This window comes from Opisthorchis viverrini (assembly GCF_000715545.1).
Source record: "Opisthorchis viverrini unplaced genomic scaffold opera_v5_460, whole genome shotgun sequence".
NCBI classification, from domain to species: domain Eukaryota; kingdom Metazoa; phylum Platyhelminthes; class Trematoda; order Opisthorchiida; family Opisthorchiidae; genus Opisthorchis; species Opisthorchis viverrini.
The window spans coordinates 76,358-99,736 of record NW_008752115.1 but is presented as its reverse complement, the minus strand read 5'-3'; the positions used below and the strand labels follow the sequence as shown (position 1 = coordinate 99,736).

General features: G+C 41.8%; 1 protein-coding gene across 1 annotated transcript in view; it reads right to left on the bottom strand.

The window, feature by feature from the left end:
- The window catches only part of T265_11177 (hypothetical protein), a gene marked incomplete at both ends in the record, with an annotated part of 126,235 nt that overhangs the window by 65,141 nt on the left and 37,715 nt on the right, over positions 1-23,379 (bottom strand). The window contains 3 exons of the mRNA XM_009177766.1: positions 1,967-2,029; positions 6,934-6,998; positions 12,372-12,509. Coding sequence (XP_009176030.1) covers positions 1,967-2,029; positions 6,934-6,998; positions 12,372-12,509 — 266 coding nt within the window. The remainder of the gene's footprint in view (positions 1-1,966; positions 2,030-6,933; positions 6,999-12,371; positions 12,510-23,379) is intronic.

Here is a 23,379-nt window from a genome sequence, read left to right as displayed (position 1 = left end):
GCTGGGTTCCAAGTGAGCCTGTCGTCAAAAGCAAAGTTTTGTGCAAGTGAGTGTTTTTTTCTCTCAAACGCCTACATTATCGAATACGTTGCATGTAGGACAAACAGTTTTCGCTGCTGAAGATTTTATGCACACCCCCTCAGAACTTGCAACTCTATCCGACTAAAATGGAGACTTTCATAGAAAACTTCGTTCCTTATTATGTCAACATTCCATCAAACGGTATTAATGAGCTCGGTTAATCATCCGCTAGATTGCTCCAGAAATCCCATCACCCCAGTCATCAAACGAATACCTAACGACACTGTATCATCAGGAAAACTTTTCAATGGTTAGGGTTCGATTTGCCAGTAAAACACCTGTTCATTCACAACGTGATGAAAGAAGCATAGTTGGCTGTTCATCTTTGTATTCAGGGATGAAAATCCAAGCACAGTCAACAATAGCCATTTTCATTTGGTATCTGGAATATTTCGCTATTTAATACAAAAGTTGGGAGGGTAATAAACGGACGGATGGAGAACTAATCCGAGACTGGACAAACACAAGACCAATATGTTTCACGCTCCTTTGTTGTACGCTATTGATGGGCCTGAAATTTGCACTTTAGCACCGAATACCTCGAAAACAAACAAGCCTTCGGAGCCTATAAATGATGTGACGGCTCTGACCTGTTTCTCATCTTGTCAGCCTACCAAAACAGCTCTAGTAATCAAGGCTGCCGAAAAAATTGTCGCTCGCATGTGAGGCATTTATTGGTTGAAAATTTTTTCGCCTTTTGAAAAATATTTCAGTTAATCTCACTAAAATCGGCAGAAAAAACAAGGTAGCGGAAGAACGAGTGAGTTGAAATGGTGAGCTTAAGATTGGTTTAAAAAAACGGAGAACACTGGGCCTGCTGGACTAGGTACCCGTTTATGTAAGCAATTCTGAAAAGTGAAATCGAACTGCGTAGGGAAATAAATCGTTGAACATTTCATCATAACCTATATCACATGTCACCTATATCACATTTTAAGCCAAGATCTCTGAAAATGACTGACCCAAAACAGTCGCGATGAGGAGCTGAGTGTGTTTATTCCCGTCTATTCATACTGTTCATGGTTAAGTGCTACGATAATAAAGTTAAGTCTACTGACATTCACTCTGTGCAGTAGTTGTTATCATATTAAAAAAGATGTTAACATCTAACGATACGCGATGGGGATAGCGGATCGAAATTCGTGTGGAGAATGAATGTTTAACAATATGCTGAACTGACCTAGTGTCCAAAGCATAATATATCCCATGCAATCAAATAGTATCACACTGCAGATCTCAGGCGAATCGGCTGGTGCTGTGGTATACACGTCAGATGACGGCTAACAGCAATGAGAATTTTGTCGACAGTTTTCGGAATCACGGGGTTTGATAATCTCTCTGTAAAACCTACTCATTTATCTAAGTGTATTTCAGTGCACTGCTGCCTATAAGGCCGGAAAAAATTACGTTCACCGAAAACTTTCATTTATGTAGGCAGGTAGATTCGCTTTCGGCTGTCGTGCTTTGAGCTGTCTGAATATAACATTCGGCAGGTGTTGGAATAAGGCGGTCTGAGGGGCTAATGGTAGCATGCTCATCTGCCAATCAGAGAGTTATCCTAGTTTTCTAAACCAAGTTTCCTCAACTGAGGCCCAATTACGGTTTCAGTAACCTGTACCAAACAGACTTAACTAATAAAAAGTGTCTGGTCACAAAAGTTTGGTCATCCAGAGAGTTGGTGATACACCAATTTAATATTTTACCCACAACGATGGAAGTTATTCAATACAGTACTCAAAAGATGACGAAGGAGCACTGGTTTGAGCACCGGTTTAGCTCGTAATCCTCACAATGCAAGGCCATATGACCGAGTTTTGGCGTAACGATACATAACACGTAATGAGAACATACAATGACGCTAAAATAATCGTCCAGACTAACTCACTTCTAAAAGCTCCCGACATCGTTTTGTGTTGTGCAGTTCTACATCCTTGCTGTGTTCTACCATCTAAAAATGGGGCAATGGGAGAAAAGTGAATTTACAACTAAACCCCCTTGAGCGGTTCCACAATAGGATTTATGATAATACGGTAACACAAATATCTAAACAGCTGCTCCCACATTCCTTAAAAAGCCCATATCTTGCCGAACATTCCGGCGACTTCCTGAGTTGAGTAACCACACAATCCTGTGCTTATTTCGTCGGCACTCCTTCTCAGGCAACCCAGAAGTAAATTAGAAAACAGTTTTGATTGATTTCTACACCAGGTTTAATACACTTTCTTGGGTACAAAGTTTCAAAGCAGCGTATTGCGCTTTTTGGGAATTTTCTGCCGGTATACTATCCGGAGGAACGGTTCGTGACGGGGTAGGATGATGATTGTATAATCAGCCCTAAAAAGTTTACCAAAGGTTGCGTGGATTTTGAATAAAATAACTGGTAATGATGACACTTCTTGAATCGAAGGCTAACAATCCGCGAGACACACTGACGGCCAGAATGAGCAGTCATCATAGAGAGAGGTGGCTGAGGAGTTCAGTTGAGTGTTCTGCCAGTCTTTCCAGTTTTTTTTTATCCACTATCTGTCCACCCCGGGTTTGCCTGATTAATGCTGTGCCCAACTCTGAGTTCCAATTAATAAGACCAAAAATGTGACCATCCACTGGCATCCGAATTCGCATCCATGAGAGTTGTGAATTCCGATCCGTATTTTATAGACCACTGTTGTATAGATTCAGCAACGCACAGCAACCAGATAACCTTTACGTGAGATCTTTACGCATGTTTTGGCCGATAATTCCAATAATTACTGGTTCCAAAAAACAGCGACGATGAAATTTATGGCCCAACTAACTTATACCGTATATATCATATTTATGACTGTACATAAACTACGTTTATACTTCATATTCATCAAACTTTCTCCATACCTGTGTGGACGGAGTTAAAATTTTCCTGCTTGTAAATAGTCCACTTGATGATGAAGAACAGAGAAGCACTGTTCAGCTGTTTCATTATTAGTGGTAACCACGTTGACCAGGTATATCGAAAAACATTAGTGAGTTTCTGACCTTCAACATCTCGACTAGTAGTTGAACATGCAATCACTCGGGCACGAGCAGAAAACACCAGAGCAATAGAAACATAAGCTTGATTGCAGTTTGGAAGAATTCATGCAGTGGACTGAGTGATGTAAAACCTCCCAGAGTGCTGCAAGGTTCTGGTTCCAGACATCATCTTCAGTTTTCGCATTAATAAATGCAACCTTCAGTTGGCTTAAGAAGGGGGTTTGCTCAACTCTAGTACACAGTCTAGCAGCAAACTGCCAGCCTTGTAATGGCACCAACTTTCGCCTTTTCTCTTCAAGTGAGAAACATCTCCGCCAAAAGATTCGACCCAAAAGAACTTTCCAAACAAAAGCTGTACACTAGCCAGTTTCCTCGTAGCATTTCAATGAGATTGAAGAGACGACTTTATTACTTTCGCGACCGTATTGAGGCTTTCTACAGTCCTTCGACAATGAGTCACCGTTAGAGAGTCAAGTTTTTCATGGCTAACTTGTCCCTCAGCTTCAAGGTCTCATATGGGGAACTGAGTTTGATTTTCTTACGTCACATCATCCAGTCATATGAATTATCAATCATCCAAGAATATCACATTTCCATAAGTTTTCATTTGAATAAGAACCATTCAACCTTCCATTGCTTGCCTATGCATCTAATAGCAAAACATATCTTCAAAAATGCTGCTTACAAAGCCTTATTCACTTTTTTCCTTAATCTTTACCGCGACTAAAATTACTCCTTCAAAAACGGTAATGTTCTTTTCCTAAGCGACTTTGTTCAACAACATGCTCCAAATCGTAACTTGAGGTATATTTGCTGATTGCTCACAGGCCCAGCAATTTCGTGACACCCCACTAGTTTAAGCTCATTAAGCTTTTAACCCAACATATGATAGAAAAATAGGCTTGCCTTCAAGGCGCCGATTATAAGTGGTGTACTTCTGCAGTCATGAGAAATCTTGGACTATTCTGGTTAGATACTCATATGGTCGAATTGAAACTATTCAGAAAAAATGGAGTAAAAGCCGGATCCTTCATGTGCTTATTTATGTTTATTATCTTATTATACGCTACATTCCGCCTTTGGGCGAATTTCTATAATATATGTCAAAAGTGCTTCTTTTTCTGGTTAGTAATGAAGGTTGTTAAAAATGCTCTTCATAAAAAACCGTTTTTTTATTCGTATACAATATGCCGGCGATACTGCGGCAGTCCTGTATAGAAATGCGTCAAATTTACGGCTTTCTAATGAACGCATTTTGCTACGCCCCGGAGGATCAGATAATATAGATGGACAATGTGACTACCATCGCTTGAAATGCTGTTGCAAATTCGGCGACAGTTATGCCGACAGATTTGTAAGGCTCATCGTCATCATCAGCATCATCATCGACAGCATGACATCAGTGTTCAACACTGATGCTTCACTGCCGTACGCAAGACTGGAGAAGACTTGTGACTGTGACCGAAAAGCGAGTTTCCCAGAGTTGGAGCGATAGGGATAAGATTTTAAGCTTAGCAAACACTGCCTGAATGTGGTTAGATTGACCTTCATCCGTGGTTCAAAGTCTTGTAATGTGCAATGCAATCTATCAGAGAGAATCAAATCACTGGAGACGATATTGATCAGGTGACCAGAGAAACTGCTAAACGCGTAACAAATCTTGACACTGAAGCCATTAAGGTTTGATTGATCAGATTGGGTTACGTGAAATAAGATAGCCGTATTATTGTGGGACGTAGTTCGCTAGGTGCCTTCTCATCTACGTTGCAGGCGTTTCGGTCCACCGACAATTTATGGTATAGATCCGTTCCGCGTCTACAAAGCGTCTATAAAGCAGGTTCTCAGTTCAGCTAGGCTGGCTGTTGCTCTTCACCAACTGTTCCCATTATTCATTTACTTAATAATTATTATGTTCCGTTGTGGATTATATTGTACTGCGTTACAGTATAGCGTAACATAACACACTACATCGTATCATATTATTATACTATATTATTATATTATATTATATTATATATGTTATATATAATACTATTATATTATATTACTACATGATAGCTTATTATTATGTAGAAAAATGGCGTCATACTGCGTAATATATATATATATTGCATATACTTTGAAACATATACATGTAATGAACTGTATACCATAAGTCATATTATTTTTCTTTAATAATGTTTATTTATTTCTTGCTCACAAGCTACTTGTCCTACTGGCCCACTTTCTATCCTTACGGGCATACCAGATCGGTCCACACGCCCTATTGTGGCTTTTCAATTTCGTCACTATCTCGTTTGTTCCTTGATATCTTACGCCATTCGCTTGATGTCCATTTCACCCTTGTAGGTTGACATTCGTACCGCAATCAATGGCCACTTTGGCAAGGACAATCTGATACCGAAAGGCTATGGCAGCACACTCGGCCAGTTTGCTGATAAACCACAACTCGCAAGACAGTTTGATCACTGCACTTATCTTGTTGGAAAGGTCACCCAAATCTGCAGCAGAGGTGATAGAAAATAACAGCTCGATTCTGGGAAAACGTCACAAGTATCAAACACATTTAGTAGTGTGTAGCTCCTGTCACGTACAAGCTAATCTGACAGTGTGACGGGAAGCAGCTTGGTGACCAAAGTGGACTTCAAGCAAACAACGACACATTTGATACCACACTAGGAGAACTGAACAGGTGAGGATGGTGAAGCATGTGACTACGTCCTAACGATTCTCGCGTGTCTGGACGCAGATAAATCTTATATTAGGTTATTCATCCACGTTTCAGCTTATCCGTCTATTCGATCGTACCTCCGTATAGGTCAGAATGAAGCGATGTGGTGTGTTGCTTAAGCGTACGTGTTATTCCGACTGCTATTTTGACTACAATCAAACGAGCAGTTCAAACCTGAACAGTCTCCAAAGTGTTGCATCTAGTTAGTTGCTAACAATTTTATGATCTAGGTTAGCCGGGAATCATAATCTGTTCCTCCGAAGAGAAGCTAACAGAAAGGGATTTGGAATCTCGTGGGAATACTCATTGTTTGACTTTAAATTATTCGCAAATTAGTTCATGCGGAGGACAAAAAAGCGAGATTTCATTGTATTTATTCTATTTTATTCAACTACCCTTACGAAATCTTATGCGCTTAGTGGTAATTGAACTAGTTAGCTGACATAGCTGCTGGATTTGACCAAAGCACTTTGTGAATCCACCGTTTCCTAAGGTGTGGAGAATTCAAATTTGGAAAGATTTTCAGTTTGTCCTTGTGAAACAATATATAGTGTGTGTGCGCCTCGATGCCATGTCGGATGAGGGGCTTTCAACTTGAAACTTACACCGAAAACGGAATTCGCATGCAAATCTGAGGATTTGAAATTAATGCACACGTGTGACGCCGAATAACGAAATGGATAGAATAATCCCACAAATGAGTTGAATGGACTTCCAGATCGACAGACTATCGGTTAAAACAAACAGCGAAATTGGCTGTGAAATTTATGCCATTCATGAGATGACGGCAGTCATTGGATGCAATCCATCTGGAATTCAATCACGCGGATTGATAAGCCGCTTTATTTGAGCTAGAACAGCGGAAATGCTTTACGGACCATCATCAGTGTTGTTGAATCCGAAAAAGTGGTGGACTGTAACTTGGTAGAGTGACGGAAAAATTAACAGTTGTTACAGCTTTAATCGGTACCTTACCATGTGTGCTAGGCGGAGTGTTTCTTGTTTCATGGGCGCCCCGTTCTAGATTGAAAGACGGAAACATGGAGTTATTGTTGAAATTATCATTCATTCGTTCAAAAACATTTTGTAAACACAGTGACTTGATAACTTACCACTGCGGAAACACTTGCTTCGAGAGCCAAAAACTGTTTTGCAATTGATCTAACCGCTTCATTTTCTGCAATAAAACATAGATAGGGGTACTTGTTCCACACGAAAATACGAACCCTAAAGTGCATTATAGACGTAAGATGCACAATTATTGACAAAAGGCTCATCGATTTCGCTGTCACCGGAACAAGTGTCAGAGGGTTTTTTTATTTGAAGAATATGCTAAAACCACAGGGAACAGAGGACGAGTTATTATCGGTGAGATCTATTCCATCAAATAGAATTTCAAATCTTCCCATCTAGTATCTAACTTGATGACATTAGTGAATCTAGTTTGTAGAATGCAGGCTGAGAAAATGAAAATTATGTGGTTGGGAACAAGTAGCTATTGAAAAATATTTTCCAACATGCATTTATGCTTCTTTTCTACCGTCGGGAAAATGTGAATTCACTTGATGTTTGATCCCGTAAATGAGGAAATTTATGACAAAAAGCACTGTTTGATAACCACCAACACTGTATATCTCACAATTCTGTGGAGATACATGGCTATAAGTCGAGGAATTTACTGTCCACGAGTCGCTGGTCAACAGCCACTAGGTGACGCGCACCTAGACAGGACACAGAGACTCTATCCTTCAATCACAAGATTGAAGTAATATAGACAGGACTTTACTTACTCTTCTAGTTATGACATCTCAAACGGTCAACCCATGTGACTTACGAATTATCCTCCCTTTTGAGCTGCTTTCAGTTTGTCAACAATACGAAAAAATTTGGAAAATTTAATCGAAGTTTCATCCAGTTAGCGAAGCGAACATTTGCTGAAAATACGAGAAGAGCTATCCGACTATTCTAACACAAGCTTTGTGAACCTTTCATCCGGAAAGCCGACACAAAAAGCAGACAACGCGTGACCGTAGGAAACAAAGTACCATATTCTGTCTACGTGCGAGTTGATCACACGGCTGACCAGCCACTCGTAACCAAACGGCACGGCTTTCCCGTGGAAACTTGAAAGTCGCGAGATCAAATTTCTCTGCGGTTTCGCGAGACTCGCAGTTCTAAGCTGCTGTGTAGCATTCCTCGTTTATTGGCTTTTCGACCAACCTTTTCAAAATTTCTGATATTGTAAACAGGTATGCATCTAGTGAAGCCACTTTGGATCGGGTCATTTTCGATTGGCGCAACTACCAAAGATGCTTCATAAGAACAGCCTTGTAGCTTACAGGGATGACAGTGCGGGTGATAAAAAAAACCAGCTCTCTATGAGATAATTCCGTCCATCGTACTGGCTACAGAAATTGTGAACAGAAATTGTGGACAGAAAGACACACTTGTGGAGTCCTTCGAGCAATTGGTCACCACGAATACAATGGACGGGTAATCGTGTTGCTTAAATAAAGTTTTACCTGTAGGCTCTGAATTCTACAAATGTGTCCTATTATTTTACTATATATATTCTGTGACTTTTCAATGGGGAACGTTAGACTAATTACATGATTAGACCTTAGGGTTTATAGACCAAAATGCGGTGAAGTTACGAGATATCTGGGGCATCCTTATGTTATAAGCTTACCAGCGTACTTCGGGTTAAAGAAAGCGCTTTTATCCCCGCTACCGCGCTTTCAATCAGCCTTTGCCTATTTACTCACTCTATTCTTACAGTATTCGAGCCCGAATTATGAATGGGTTGACTGTTTACACAGTTCTCCTCCTGTAGCTTTCTGAGCCCAGTGTTACTGCCAAACAGAACTCTTTCTTCAGTAGTATTTCCCAGGTATTACCCCTATGCTATGTAAAAACTGCAAAGAATTTGTTTGCCATTTTATAATCGCTCCAAGATTTCTTGCGATTGAAGAAAACAGCACATTATAATCGGTGCACTTTTGTGACAGTTCATATTGTGTGACTGCTGAGAGCACCATCCTGAGGAACAAGTTGTTTGGGAGAGCTAATCAAAGACTCTGTCATTAGCAATCCTACATCATCGTCATTTCTATACAACGCTTGTGGCCAAAATACCGAATTGCTGACGGATTTACCAACTAATGAATCGGTAGACCAACCTACGTAGGGATTGACCGACTCATTGGCTGACTGCTTGACCGCCTGGCAGACTTCTGGTGATCTGACGGACTGTCCGTTTTAGAGCGGATTCAGTCACCGCAGGTTCAACAGAACTTGAGGACTAGTTAGTTTGACGAGCCCCATTGTTGGTCGAATCTGCGTCATTTAAACGTTGATCATCATCTTCAAACCGGCCAATTACCTCAAATTACCTCATATTCGTTACCCTGATGCTTTAAATCCACATAGAATGGCTAGTTCACATTACAATTTTTAGTAAAGCCAATAGAAGTCTTATTTTGTGGCTGCTGTTCGCCTAAATTTGTAAAATCCCCTTCAACTTCTCTTATGTCATTGTTAACTCGGAGTACTGAAGCCAAGGGCAGCATTTTTTCATTGCTTATGTGTTTGGCGGTAGCCGATCGAATTAGGGGATATTCACAAGAGACCACCATGGTATATTCAGCACAAATATACCATTATTTACGACAGTAGTAAAAAGGTAATAAATCTTCCAAAAAACGCCAAAGTAAGGAGAAGGTTTTGCTTCGGGTTTAACAACAAAACACAAAAGACAGATGTCAACCTATTCTTCAAAGCAATGAAGAATCGATAACGGGAATTTCAGTCTTCAAACTTCAACTTCTATGCCGCCGTCACAAACCTACGTGACTTCCGTATACAGTCCCTCGTCAAAAAATTGGGATGGCAACGGTACGTTGATTTTGCGTTACCTCCTTCCGAAATTAGGCCCCCATATGCTGAAAAGTTAGTTTAATTTGAATTCCATAACACCTATCATGAAACTGCTTGGCAGCATAACGGAACCCAAGAAGTGACTTCAAAATTTCACCCATTTGGCCTCGCGGTTTCTCTCGCGGTAACCACTTTTTGTCACAAATCATGGAGGGAGCATTCCTTGCTAGTACATTTTTTTCCTATTCATAGACAGCGAGGCAGAATGTGCTAGAATTAAGTTTAGCCCTATCCGGGTACAACTTCACTGTTTAGTACCCAGCATCACAGCCGATTTTATCGTGAGGAGCAACGGTTCCCTTTCTCTTGTTTTGCGCCAAATGGAGGGATGCATATTGTAGTTTGGGGTTACACAAACGTTAGTCAAGTCGACCTAATGGATTTAAGGGAGGATCTGAAGTATTGATGGACCAAATTGTGTGATTGTAGCTCAGTTCAACCCTGCTGTCTGCTGAAGAGGATTTCGTGAGAAATTGGGTGTCCGTATCCCATAGAAAACTTTGATTATCTAGCTCAGTTAGGCTCACTTTACGTGTCACCACGCGGCTACAGTAGACTTAACGAACAGAAAAAAATAGATGCCATTTCCAGAACATAGTGAGATCATATGATTTTTTACTGGTCAGTGTTAGAATGTGCTCTACTTCACAGATATCAGACGCCACTTGCAGTGGTCTGGATGCCGTAACCTTGTTTCCAGTAACGTTTGGACTCCCGACACCGCAAAACGAAAGCTGAACTCTTTTTTGTAATAGTCACTGAATAAAATGCGCACTGGATTACAATTTTCTCACATTAGTATTGCGACAACTGCACCTCTAATGTGTTGTTGAAAACATGTAGCCAGAATTGAAATTAAAAACGAAACAATGTCCTGCTCTCCGGTGTAACGAAATACCAGCGCTCCAATGATTATTCGGACCGTTTCCACGGTGTTTCGAAAAGTCATCCACGCACCAGTTTCTAGTCCATTAAGGGTGGCCATATGTTTCCAAACTAAACGCTGACCAGTACTGATCAAATGAGTACTGAAGCCAAGCGAGTCATTTTGCCCGCCAATGCCACTCAAAGGTGCACAGCGCCATGACTTCGTTACTCATTTTATGAAAGCCTGTTAGAGACAGACGTGACTGCGCTGCGGCTTAAGTTAATAACTCTACTTCCAGACACAGTATACAGTAGATTTTACCTTTGTCATAGACGAAATTCATTGAATCCCATAACAGTAGTTTGATGATATAAATTTTTCCAAAAAGTGGAAACATAAATCCTGGTGTCGGTGGGCATTTTACTGATTGCAAAGTAATGTTTTCAGTGAGCTCCACTTAAGAAGGAACACGAAGAAATGCAAACCAATACGATAAACACCCTGAAACGTCACAATGTTTCGGTCCTGTAATCATTCATTCTCCTTAGCAAGCCATGAAATTCACCGTTTTCACCGAAGAGGAACCACCTCACGGGATGTTCACTGTTTCTATTGACCGTCATTACCATAACGATCAGGATTCAGTGAGTCATACACCTATTTAGCCCGGAAAAATTGCCAACCGGAATTTACAAACAATATCGTCTTCAAGCAATAATGAAATGAACCTTTTAACTCAAGACTCAATATCGAAACAGCCCCCATGTCCAAATGCTTGCTAACCCGTCTAGAGGAAAAAAAATCATGAAGGCAAGCGAAGGAAAAAACAGACCAAGTTACCTTCACTGGTTCCCTGGTTGACCTGCTGTTGGTCCCTGAAGGGATATAGTTATGACCCTGTGAGTCACGCCAGTTCCACTGCTTTAGGTGGGTCCTTGTCGGAGCTACGTAGCTCAAATTGTCTATCCAGCTACTCAACAATATTTTCACGGATGAAGTTTCATAGCGTTAGAAACCTAAAGTCAGAGGGTAACCAAATCTATGGAGGCTGTACGATTCCCAGTTGTTTACTCCGAGGAAGGACAATTCTCCAAAACGACTAGCATTTGATTTTGTTTTCGTGACTAGTAACCGACATTGATGACAGCAGTGCAGTGTAGTACGTTCCTGATAATTCTGCCCAGTGATTTGGTGCAAGTCCTCCAAGGATAAAGTGTCTAAGTTTTCAGTTGCTGTAGCATAAAGTGGACACTTTATTACTCGGTATTGCCTCCCATCGCCTGGTCTCAATCGCAACGATTCATCCTACCAGTGTAACGGTGGATACTACTAATGTGGTCATGCGAGTAGCATGTTTTCTTGTAAGTCTGCTTCGCGTCTCTTGAAAAATGAAATCTATTACGGGATTTGTGGAGTCGCACTTGCCTGGATTTGAGCAACAGCCGATTAATATCCAGAAAAGTTCAGGAAGACGCGTTCAAGGAGAAGATGAATAGTCAGTTTCTGTAGATAAGATGTACATGAGAGTTTTACTTCCCCGTCTACTAGTCTGTAACTGTTCACTTGGTATTTACTAATAAACAACGAAGGTCTTCTTATTTTCACCAGTATACTTCTCCCAGTCAGTATATCTGGTGACAGTGTTTGCAAAAGACATGGAACGTTAGTGGCGTAACAATGGTGATGGAATTATTGTGCGCCATGCAATTTAAGAAAAACCTGAAACAAACATCTGGTAATGCTTACCTGCGTATGCCCTTTTTTCTAAACCCAGGACAATATCCTTACACGATTTGCACCACAGCTTGCTGTAGTCGAAAGCAAACTCAACCGCGTTTCGATGCCGTCGGGATAAGGCTTTATCCTCCTCGGATACTCCATGGCCTAAAATATAGGATATAAGCGAATTAGCAAACATTGCTCATCAACTGCTGACTGCTAACTGAACAACATAAAAACGAGAACTCTGAATGTCTATGATGTTAGTTAACGAACGGATCTGCGAGACTCGTCCTTTTGCTTCGTCCTTTTTTGCTTTGTCTCCACCTGAATGGTCCACAACATATAGATAAATTGAAAAAGAAAACTGAATGGCTAGAAAACAACTCTGAAATTATGGTCTCTGTGGGTACAGTAATTCGGCAATCTGGCTACCTTCGCCATTTCTTCTTCCTTTAGTTATTATAATGATAGCCGTCAGAATGCATTCACAAGTCTTCAATTGGCCGCAGCTTTCTAGATCTCCCCAATACTCAAACGCCAAGTCACGCAGATGCTTTCCGCCTTGAGTACCAGTATAAGTGTATGTGTGTATATGGAGGAACCAACGATAATGAGTACTCGTGACTAGCCCTGTACAGGTCAAGCTGAAAGATATATAAAACTAGCTAGCCAGATGTGTGCCCAACGCACCGTCTGAGTAGTTTGGGTCACTATATGCCATCTACAAGCAACGAAGACTCAACTGCTTGGTACACTTTGAGCTACAATTATGGGCCTACTGACATTCTGATGGCAGTATAACAACTCCCTTCTGTTCACTCTCTAGCCAGCCGTATTCTCTTTGGCTTACATTGGGTCAAGGCGCTCAAGTGGATGCAAATCCTGTTCAGTGAAAACCCTCAAGTGGCATTAACCAATGTGCGCCAGCTTCCATTGCCTTCGTTCCATGGCTGTGCGAATGGCTGTTCGAATGAATAATGCTTATTGTTGTGAATGCCTGCCAGGCTGATAAAATAAAGCACGTGTCTCGAGGACATTCATGTTGAGGTCAAGGCGAGATGAGGTGGCTAAACCAGTGCCGTTATTCGACGCGTTTTTACACCTAGCGGTGTAAGCTATATAAATACAGCAAATTGTGACCTAATTATAACCAATTATAGTCAATTTTTCCAGTGCGAAGGCCCGTACGGTGAATCATCCAAAACCTGCGCACGGAGAGTTCCACGGGCAGTTGTCTACTGCCATCATATTCATTCAGTCAAGTGATCACCAATTCCTCATAAATAATCTGAAAGCCTGAACTGACAAGCAAACACAGATATAAAGGCGGGCAATCGGAAAAAGTGCGCCCAAGAACAAAGAGAACGACGTTCATTACTGATCCGAACAACTACGGAACTCGTCATCCCAGTTACGTGGCTCAAAGAGGGGGGAGCCCTCATTGTGACCGGAGGTATCCATAAGTTGGACGGTAAAATATTTTGGATGATATCACTGTCTAACACAGAGGTTGTGGGAAAGTTTCTTACAGTAGTCAGGTACACTCGGACGACAGAAGCTTTCCAATGCAAGCAGAAACTTTCAACCACTCAGTACATCCAAAACACTCAGACCTTCGGAAGTTCCAACAGGTATGAAGACCTCCGAGTTACCTGGGAGGTACATTTATCGACACTGATCTGGACCAACACACACAGCTACATCAAGTCCTTGGTGACATGGTCATTTCCAACCCGCATACGAAATGTGAACGTTGGAATGCAATGGCTGAACTACAAAGCAGAGAGGTTGTCGGGGAATGTCGAATACTTTCAGAAATTCCCAAATTCTAAAGTCCCAACTCGCTGGCACAACTTAGAAGACTGGAAACGGCTCACAAGCGTTCATGGACGCTACGATGGTATTACACTGCGAATGAGGGGTCAGCTAAATTTTACATCCTAGAAGAAAGTATCCTTGAAGGATAACACAGGTTCAAAGTGGACGCAGCCTAACTGACCTTATGATTGCAGCGCTAAAGGAAAAGTACCGGAGAGAAACAAGCAGTCACACGCCCTGTTCGTGGACCCCAAGAAAGGCTTTAACTCGACAAGAGCTCATTTGTTCCGAGAAAACTGTCAACAGTAAAAAAAACTTGCTACGAGAATACACGAACGAACACTTGCCAGTAGAAGACATGACCCAATGTCACTCGTCTCAATCCACGAAGACAGAGAAGGACACACGTTCAATTGGGACAATGTTCAAATACTCGCTCACGCAAGAACAAAACGGGAGCGCGAATTTGTCGAGGCGTGGTACTCCACACAAAAATCGATCAATAAACACATCGACATTGACTCAGTCTATCAGCGGTTACGAGCGAAAGAACCACACTGTCACGTGACTCGGAGCTAGGAAACCTAACGGCAACCAACGGACTAATTGGGTCAAAGGAAGACAATCACGAAAAACAGAAGACCAATCAAATGAGCAAAACCCACCCCACAAAGCAAGAAGAAAACGACCGAATCACAGCATGACAACCACATACAGAACTGCCGAACTTAATGCACACAACGAACCAACCAGACACAGGAGATTGAAACCACATGAGATTCACAGAAGAACAATCAAACTACACGAGGAATTAACCCACTCAACCCTGCACTGACGATGTCACCTCGACTGATGATGAAACGTTTGCAATCCAACTGCCAAGCTCGGCGAACAGACCAACAACCAAACGCACCCGAGCTACCTACATTCCACAACATTGCTAGTAAAATCTCCGTCCACCTTGTGGGAACACCTTAATGGTAACCCCGGGAACCAAATTTGCCGTGGACAAATTCTTCAAGTGGGATTAAGCACAATGGCGTCCGTGCTTCAGTTCTATTCAACCTTTAGCTGACTTGGGTTACGCTGATATGTCGCGTCATTCCAGTGATCTGTAGCTTCAGTTCCTTCTGCATGGTTTTCATTTGAACCCAAAAAGCTTTATGGCCAGAACTAATATGCTCCAGCTTAAGGTCTGTTTTGCTTTATGCGAATTACTGCACTTTATATGCACATTCTTATGCAAAACTGCAATCAATAATCACAGTATTTGCTTTGGAAAATGCTGTCTGAAAATAAATTGTCCGATGTCTGAAAATAAATGCTTCTAGAACACCTGTCCTATACCGCCCTGCGCAAGTGTTGCAAAAACCATAACATGTATTCAAATTAATGGCTTCGAAGTAGCGTCCTGATCACGGCTCAGGTAGTGAATTGCAGTGAATTTCAGCGTTGAAGGTACATTTTTGCCATTTAATCTCACACCAGACCCAGTATGACGGTCACTTTGTGCCTGATGTGCGAGTCTTGACTGTGCTAGCGCACACTGCGCCTTGAAGAGCATTCAACATTGTTTGTCCTCTCTTCGGTTGTTGGTTTTTAGACGCGTGTTTCCATATCAAAATCTTTACATTCATCTTTACATTCATCTCATCAGACTGGAACTTAGTATGATTTCGAATGAGACGTTTCTCTCTTTTCTCCCATATTCTCCTGTTACTCTTTCGCATTCATCGCTTGCACTCACTTTTTATGTTTGTGACCATGCTCTTCAAAAATAAATGATAGTAGTAGTGAATTGCAGACTCGAATTGCCAAATAAATGCACTGCTTTCAGTTGTCCGCCTTTGGCGGAATTACAATGTGAGCTCAGAGAGCAAGGTCGAATTGTGCGGAGTTATCACCCCATTTGACACGAAAACATGGATGGTACACTGGTAGCAAATTATCGCGCTTGACAGATACTACGAATGCATCGGCTCGATCGTATTCCGAGCACCGGAATTCTCAGACAGACCAAATTCAACGGAACAGATTGAGCGTAGGTGCTTTGGATAGCCCATGTGAAAACACTAACTGATAATTTCATAACAAAGTGATTTAGTTACTGTCAGATAAAGGATGCCGTTTAAACAAAAGGGGACTGCGGCAATTCTGCTAGCGTCAGTTCTCAGGTGAATTTGGATAAACGTAATTTAATTTGAGGGTTTCGGAAAACCTGACGGCGTTTGAGGAAAATTGATGAAGTAATTTGCAGAGCTTCTGTCTGTACAGGCTCAAAAAGTTTTTGGATATAAAACATCTCACTGCTAGAGTGCCAGCGCGCTATTCTAAACGCTAGTACAAACGTAGTCACCCGGACTGCTCCACACTGTGTGTGCACAAGCCGGAACAGAGTAGGATCAGAGTAGTAGGAACAGAGTATTAGTAGTAGGAGAGTAGGTAGTATAACCATCAGTACACTGCCTAGGTAGTCGCTCATCAATTGATTTAATGTTTCCATATGAATGAGCATTATGAGTCTCCCTGAGAGAAGCTTAATGACAATGTATCTGGGGAAACGGGATGTTCCGCTGAAACATGGATGCATTAAGAACTGAGGTCTAGATTTTGGTGTAAATAGACTACGGTGCCCAATGATATACCATGATATCTAGACGGAATGATGGCTCCCCTAAACTACGTCGAAATCAGCGGCTTGAATGTAATTCTACTTTCCGAAACCCCTTGTGGTCCATCTACAATGTGCTGACATCCAGTGGACCAATCATCGTTCACTGCAAGCAATGCCCAGTTCACGATGTACAGTTTCTGATCTTTGGGAAGTAGAACCAGCAAATCAACGTTCAGGTGATTAAAACAGCATAAACCTGTCTATTCTAAGAAGAGGTCTGAAAATTGTTAGTTGAATTTTCACCAGGTACACGATGAGTGGCGTCTGCACTGATATTAACCTGCCTTCTTCCTTCTTAAAGGTGTCAGGCTCATTACTGTTTGGAGCACAGATTTTGTTTGGTCAATTTATGGAAACGTGCGAGGGACTTCTTCCAATCAGATATCAAGTGAAGTCAGCTTATGCTAGGAGATAACATTATACAGTGGTTGAATCCTTTTTTGAATTCGTCGGCATTGGGCATCTGATCAATCTCTCGGGTGATTAGAGCTGACTGCCTCTGGTCTCTGGCTTCTAGGGCCTAGTCAGCAGTGTGATGGACTAACACTTAGGATTCAGCGTCACCCATCGTTCGATCATGTGCTGCACATCACGTGGTCACCCGTTAAGTGACTGTCCGAAGGAAGCCTCATGTGACAGGCTTCCCTTTCTTAACAGATTATTTATATTTTGCTGGTATTAAGATATTTTTGTCGAGATTTCATCCTGAAGGCAAATTCAACATGTGAACACATGATGTGAGCTGTTTGTTTAATAAAAACTCATTTCCATCCGTCACAGAGGCCATCTTTTAGATTATGCCATATACCATTTAGCAGGTAGTTTTTTTCAGAAGCACAACCAACAGTGTCCCTTATATCCCAGCTTCGAATTTCATTTTGTATTTCAAGCAAGTGGAATACTGCGATTCTATCAGACTCGCCACTTTTGATCGCTTGCTTTGAATGAGGGAGTAACCAGGATTTGAGGCATACATTTCATTCTTCCATAACATTTGAAAGCTGGTAAGTAAAATTATTATCAAGACAATAATTAGTTAAAATCTATGATGCAACAAGGCGTCTACCGATGCAAGGTACCTACATATTGTTGTATGTATCATACTGGAACTTCTTGGAAGTGCCTTACGCATACACGATGGTATATACATAAAATTGCAACACACCTGAGATGAGAGATCAGCGTTGATTCGACCTAAATCTTGTTAGGAAAAGGTCTTTGCTTCATTGCCAATAAATCTGGTCTACACTGGCATCGAGCTCTTACACGCTACCTCAATTCCGTTACGCACAAAGCACTTACGGTTACACAACCATAACAAAAATTACAGTGGGTCAATCCCTGTTGCAGTAGTCTCAAGTTTGACCAATGGAAGCATCCTCGCACTGATATTTTATGCCTATGAGAATCTGAGAATAAACTGTAGGTTGTAAAATACCGGTCCACATAAATATCTCATTTATACTTCCCACTTCAACCTTTCCAGATATGGGACAAACCTGCGGTGTCACCTGATTTGCAACTACACTCCCTATGGTTAGCGAATGTCTGGCGTTAGATAAATTATCTAGCAGAGAAAAAATCGTGTACGTTTACAAATGGAGGCATCTATTTTGGGCTTGGAAAAAATGTGCGTCCTGGTCGGGACGAGTTATCCTTTATTATGAGGTAGTTTAGCGCTACATGTTTGCTTGTGTGCACATTCAGGGACGAGGGGGATTCGTTTGGTCTGACCAGTACGAACGGACTTATGGTGCGTTGTTCTTGCCCAGTCGCCATGGCCATACAAGTGTGCACACTTGTGTGAAGACTGCACGCGTGGATCTGTGATGCAAACCGTTGTCCCACGCGTACACAACGAGTGAAAGTGCACGCAAATGTTCGAAGCAAGTGAAGTCATTGCACAATCGATCGCGTGTTGGTAGCGACAGGTCGTCTGTTTGGTGTTTCCGTGCTGGCACGCTTCCAGTCTACGTGCGGACGAAAAACGCGCATCTACAATCAAAGGTCACTAACAGCAGGTGTTACTTCAAAGTTTTTGTGGCATTACCCAATGAGTTAGGGCAATTTCGCCGAAGTACAATGTGAAAAAAATTAGTAAGCTTGCTGACTTGTGCGAGCAATATTTTTCTAACATTTTATCTTTGGAATCATCGAGTTAATGCTCTTATACCCGTGAAGGGAAACGATCTCACTGTTCCTCATATTGAACACCTTAGCTATATCCATTATCTACTTGGAGCTTTCAACCGCATTTAAAGGTCCATCTTCAGAGCTACAAAATATTCCTGGCATGCACAGGTGAACACTAACAGATTACTCCACAAATCACTGACTGGTAATCCCATAACCGCTATCACAAACGATCTTCAGATAGCACGAGTTTTCACCTACTTTCATGTTCAGTTACTGACATTTCAGGACGTCAACAGACATGGAATTCCTTTACCCCGGCAGATCCCCACTCAAAACAGCTATTCCTTAAATTTTCATCAGTGCAACAGTCAAAATCTACACATTTACGGTTATGAACTATGGATACTATTGACTGTTCAGCTGTAGCACCCTTTCGGTGCCTAGCTGCCATGCCACCCGAAGGTTGCACGAGGGCTGGGATACTGCCAGGTTGCCCAAGCCTAGACAGGGGAAGTCGAGAGGCAGAGGTCTGGTTCGAACCACGGACCTTCCGGTCAGTAAATTCGCGCTCCAACCACTTGGTCCAACTCGCCCCCTATGAATACTAACACAATAACAACACATGTTTCTTCACTTCAATAAACATTCACATCTCTAGAACTCTTCGCTCGAATGAACTGACCTCTGAAGCTACAAATCTGCCAACCCTAATTTGATGCATTCAAAATTCCGCTGAGAATGGTTGAAATGTAATTGGTGTTTCTATGAAACACATCTAAAGATGAGGGGCTGTTCCACTCTTTATCCAAAATGTAGTATTATTCGCTGACATGGCGTTTTTTGTTGTATCTCCTCTAATCTTACCATGCCGAACAGCTCTGCTTTCATCAAACTTTACCTTCGTTCACTGATCCGGTGGCTCACGGCTACTAAAATATTAGTCCGAAGCAGTCTTGATGGACAAACAGGAAACGCAGATAACTATTCCCACTGACACCATACTGAGCAGACGGCAAGGATAGGACACCTAGAACACAGTGAGGAATATGTTCATGATAATTTATCCGACACTTATATTAAGAGTAAGTCATCTTTGGTCAAGTGAAATCCTCAAACTATACCCCTAGAAACGCTAAGTGAACCAATCAACGCTCGTCCCTAATGTTTCTCAACTAACATGCTATTCTCATTGCCCCTTGGAAGCCTTCATTGGCGACTGCTCATGCAGTTTGCCAGTGCCGCCCAACACTCTGACTAAAGCTGACCAGCTTGCGTGCTATTACTAAGTTTCAAGTTATTTACCTAGTTGTACACTGCAGTTTTTTTCTACGAAAAGCTTTATACCGAGTCATTTCTACTTATCTGTTAAAAATCATGATTGCCAAGTTGCTCCAGTAGAAATCGGTAGCCAGACAGTTTAGACGAGGTTCGAACTTACTGTTTGTTTACGAGTAGTCCATTAACTTAGCAGAGTGCTGCAGTCACCAATAGGACAATACAATTCAGTTGGAAGCTACTCCGTTTTATCACAGGATTCCAGTTGAAACCAAAAATGGTGAATCAAACCTGCGAACGAGTAATTTGGTTATCAACTTGAAAAATTGGTTCAAACATTAAGGACATTTTCCATTATCTCCTAACTTGACCGAAAATATTGATCTCTGGGCTTCTCTTGCACACGGCGTAGTGTCTTGTTTGATGAGAAATCGAATTGCATCTGCGGCTCACTAATTCCGCCCTTTTTAACATTTGCATCTGAAGGGGATGTAGGAGTTTCTCGTATTTAAAAAGTAAAGTTCTTAATTGATAGTTATGTCATTTCATCACGCATGAAGAAGGATGATTAACAATTTTGCACTTGATACTCAGGTGGATTTGATACATTACTGCAATTTATTCCTAAAAGTGGTTACACACCGCATAGATCACTTTCCCCGATTTGGTACTGGCGTCGTCTGGGCTAGAGAGCAAGGCCAACTCCACCAGCAGAAGCTGAGTGAATTTCTGATGTCAGTGATTCGTATAATTAGGTGCCTGGATATATGACGTTAAATGTTTATCGGAACAAATATGAGAATTCAAAACAACTGACAAATTACGTTTTTCCCACCTATTCATCAATAGTACAAAGTTATCGGGAGGTTCTCTGGGTCTCTAAAAAACTAGGCACCCCCATATGTCCCATCTTGGACTATACTACTTGTTTAACTTACATCTTATCCAAATGTTTAAGCACTTTGTCCAAGCCGTATTGTCGGTGAGGATGATGGGGTGACAGTCAGTCTGGCGTAACAGCTATTTATACTGTTTTAGCTGTTAGCGACTGTTTATCATAACTGTCACCTTTTTGTATTACGATGCTTCTCAAGCACGGGGACCAACCTTATCCTCCGTTGACATTACTACGAATGTTGAACTCTGTCTAAGCGGCAATCATTTAGAACTTCCACTCGTTTCCCACAAGCAGACTGACGGTGTCAATACACACTTTCCAGTGCCACCCTTTTCTTGCACCGTACTGAAACTAAGGCTTAACGTGGCTTTGCCCATCCACTACTCACTCGGCTGGGATAAACTGACGACATATGTGATCATATTAGCCACACACCGACAAACCTTCTTGAGCTTATTTAACAAACATTGCAGTGGTAGAAGATTCACGATGGAGACTAAGTAAACATAGAACTATAGGTTTCCTGGACTGCAAACTATCTGTTAACACTAATCGTGGATTTTCAGTGAGAACCCACAGAAGACCCAAACATTCAAACAGGTAGTTGCATCATGAGTCTTTGCATCTACATCAGACGTGCAGATGTCTGATGGTTGGTGGGTCGGTTGAGTCCACAAGAGCAGATGAACTGAAGTGACTCAGTAGGGTAGTACAACAATTTAAACGCCCCATAGAACTCAGTACCAAACACATGGAGAGAAAACTGCGCGGAAAAATGAGACAGGGAGGAACTCAGTAGTCACATTGGAAATCCTATATATGAACTGTACTTCGGATGTTTAAACATAAATCGGCATTACGATATTGAGGCACTTTTCCGAATAAATAACACCTTACAACGACGCCTTGTAAATATAAGAATCCTGTCAAAACAAATTAAAATAACGGCGTCTAGAAAATACCCTATGCAGAACGTCCAGTCAGATACGTAGTCCAGATAAGTGGGGGCGGAACACGGAGCACAAATGACTGGCGCGTCTTCCCCCACGAAATCCAAATGAGTTCACAAAACTTAAGCGTGACTCGGCCAGTACATACATCAAATCAAGTTCGACAGCACACACGTACTTCGTTGGGAATTCACGTCAAACGTAGAAGGGAAGATCGCTGAATCATCAAAGGTCAACACGCAACCGAAGTGCGTCAATCATAGTGGTGGTGTCAACGTCCTGTCTATCTAGCTTGGACTCATTGCACGCGTAGGTAGTAGGCGTGCAGGCCAGATGTCCACCAGGATGTTTAACATTGACACACCACAGTCAGCAGAGGAACCAACAGAGATGAATCCCGGCCAAAGTACACACACAGCCACGAATACACGAGTGCAAAGCCAACATGTACCACTGGACGCATCTGATGACTAGGTGATCTCGAGAACGAATCGATCAATCTGTATGTGAAACAATGCTGACTTCATATTATTCAACAGAAAATGGCTGACTGATCATACACTGATACGTACAAACGGGGTTGACCCCATAACTGTGTAGTTAATCATCCCGTTTAGCACGCAACTTTTCCCCTGAGATTGGCGAAACACAATAGTATAACTTGTGATTGTCTTAACTCAGTTTACGGTGCCCCCTGTGACTTCGTCAGGTGAATTTGTCCTGTGAAAGTTCGTTTCAAATGCAGATACCTAACAGATGTTTTGAAGCTAAAGCAAAGCTTGAAGGTCGGGTTAGTCTGTCCTCCAAGCAAGACTACTATCAGCTGCTGTGCCAAGAAAAGGATCTGTTGAAAGCGACTGAATATACCCGTTGTAGTATTGAGAACAAAGAAGGTAGTAAACAAAGCTTGTTTTCTGTGATTGTTCATCTTGGCTAGTACATCACAAATTTATATGGTTGCAGAAATCACGTGGAAAAGATTAAGATCGGGGTTACGTACACTTTAGAGAAATAGAAGTCAAAGGAAGGAGGGTTGGGTGAGGGGTAAGTCAATGGGTCACGGAGTCAAGTACGTGACGTCAATGTCAGACGGACTTGTATCATACGTTGGTCGTACGACAAGGCGTTTGTCGGACAGAATACGAGAACACAATCCCGTATATCTGAGTGGTAGTGGAAGGAAACCAGACTCAAGCGCGATTGCAGCACACTTGGCCGAAACCTGTCATATCATAGACAAGGAGCAAGCCTTCACCATCATATACCGGGTACCTCTGAACG